At 37.9% G+C, this 1,920-nt stretch overlaps 1 protein-coding gene across 1 annotated transcript; it reads left to right on the forward strand.

The window, feature by feature from the left end:
• Window positions 1-853: 853 nt before the first annotated feature.
• LOC122050449 (agamous-like MADS-box protein AGL61) lies at window positions 854-1,606 on the forward strand. The gene has a single exon (XM_042611350.1). It carries the CDS (start codon window positions 854-856, stop codon window positions 1,604-1,606), a length of 753 nt encoding a protein of 250 aa, XP_042467284.1.
• Window positions 1,607-1,920: the final 314 nt, after the last annotated feature.

A 1,920-nucleotide genomic window follows, 5' to 3' on the forward strand; every position in this document is an offset into this window, starting at 1 on the left:
AAATTTTAGATCCCTTGACAATTACACTTTTTAGATGGCGCCAGGTATCCATTTTTTCGAATTAACTAAATTTGGCGTGATCAATCCGGCCTCACAAAAGTTTTTCACCGACCACTAAAGTAAATTGGGAAACACTAATGGAGCCTCATCCAAACGGTAAGCATTCTTAGGTCTGCTTCTCACTAGAGGGAAAATCTCCTGAAATATGCTACAGCTAAGATTCGAATATTAAATTCTTTGGTCTAACTATTGCTCTGTTAGTTTAGGATGATGATTGACATTGAGTTTGATTATTAGTGTGTGCTAGAACATAATGGTTTAAATTATAGTTATCAATATAATAAATTTTTTTAATAAAAAATAAAATATATTAAAGTTTTTATAAACATTTAATCAATTTTTTTAAAAAAATAAAATTTTTAAAATTTTTATTATTTATTATTTAATTAAAAAACAATTTAGTTGATTTGTAAAATTCATAATAAAAATCAAACCGATTTAATTATAATAATTAATATATTTTTTAAAAAAAATACACTTTCGAATAAATAAATTGGACTAAAATTTTAAATAAAAATAGATTGAATCAAATATCGTACATACATGTAAACAAAATATATGAATTTGATTTTTGTTATAAATAGAAAAAGAAATATGGAAAATCTAGTGTCAATCAAAAATAATTACTTTATTGGCAATTTTCATCCTTAATTGATTTCTACCGCAATCAATCAATATGTACATATATATGATTGGTAAGGAGATTTTCATCCTTAATTGATTTCTCAACATTAGTATATATATATGTGTATTTTTTTTCATCATTAATACTTATTTTTTCTTTTCAGATTAGATGATGATGCCAATAAGGAAGAGGAAGACGAGCATGGGCCGACAAAAGATCGAGATTAAGCGGATCGAGAGCGAGGAGGCACGTCAAGTGTGCTTCTCCAAGCGCCGCGCCGGACTCTTCAAGAAGGCCAACGAGCTCTCCGTCCTCTGCGGGGCTCACCTTGCCGTCATCGTCTTCTCCCCCGCCGGCAAACCCTTCTCCTTTGGCCACCCCTCGGTCGACTCTGTTCTTGACCGCTTCCTACCCTCGTCGGCCCACCCTACTCCTCCTCCTCCTCGTCCTCCTCCTCTCTCGTTCCACGACCCCCGTGTGATGACCGTCGCTGCCGCCTCGCTGGTCCCCGAGCTCGACCGGCAGTACGTGGAGCTGGCTGAGCGATTGGAGGGAGAGCGGCGGAGGAAAGAGGTGCTGGAGGCCGCGCTTCTAGCGCAAAGGGGTGACTTTGCCAGGCTCATGCAGTCCAGCTTGGAGGAGCTGGGCATGGCGGAGTTGGAGAGACTGCAGGCCGCGCTAGATAGGCTGCGTTGGGACGCAGGGAGGAGGGTGGACCAGCTGCTGACCGAGGCGCAGATCAGGAAACTAATGTTGGCCGGCGATGTTGGCAGTGTCGGCGGTGGAGCATATCTTGGTGGAGGATTCATTGCTGCGGCGGCGCCGCCGCCGCAGGGTGGCAATAATATTGATATGCAGGCTATTCCTGCGCCGGGTCAGGCTCCGGCTGGATTTGGTTATGGCTACGGATCTTCAAGTTAAGAATAGTTGCGTGGTTTAATTATTTAAGACCAAACAGTCAGTTAATGCTAATTTCAATAAAAGCCAATCAAGTTATATCTCGTTTATTGAGTAATAAATTTTAATCAAAGATTGATGCTCACGTCTCACGTATTTGATTTTGACTAAGTTAGCTCATATTATTAAATTTTTTTTATTTTGTTTAATAATTTTAATGATTTATACTTGAAAAGGTAATATTTTTTCTTCAAAAATGTCAGCTAACTACTTCTAAATATTTAAAAATACTATCAATTTTTTTCTAAATTATCATTTAAATTAATCAATTATTCAAG

This window comes from Zingiber officinale, chromosome 3A (assembly GCF_018446385.1).
Source record: "Zingiber officinale cultivar Zhangliang chromosome 3A, Zo_v1.1, whole genome shotgun sequence".
NCBI classification, from domain to species: domain Eukaryota; kingdom Viridiplantae; phylum Streptophyta; class Magnoliopsida; order Zingiberales; family Zingiberaceae; genus Zingiber; species Zingiber officinale.

Bases quoted from the DNA above. Each gene is read 5' to 3' on its own strand.
- LOC122050449 (XM_042611350.1), top strand. From the start codon at position 854: ATGATGATGCCAATAAGGAAGAGGAAGACGAGCATGGGCCGACAAAAG.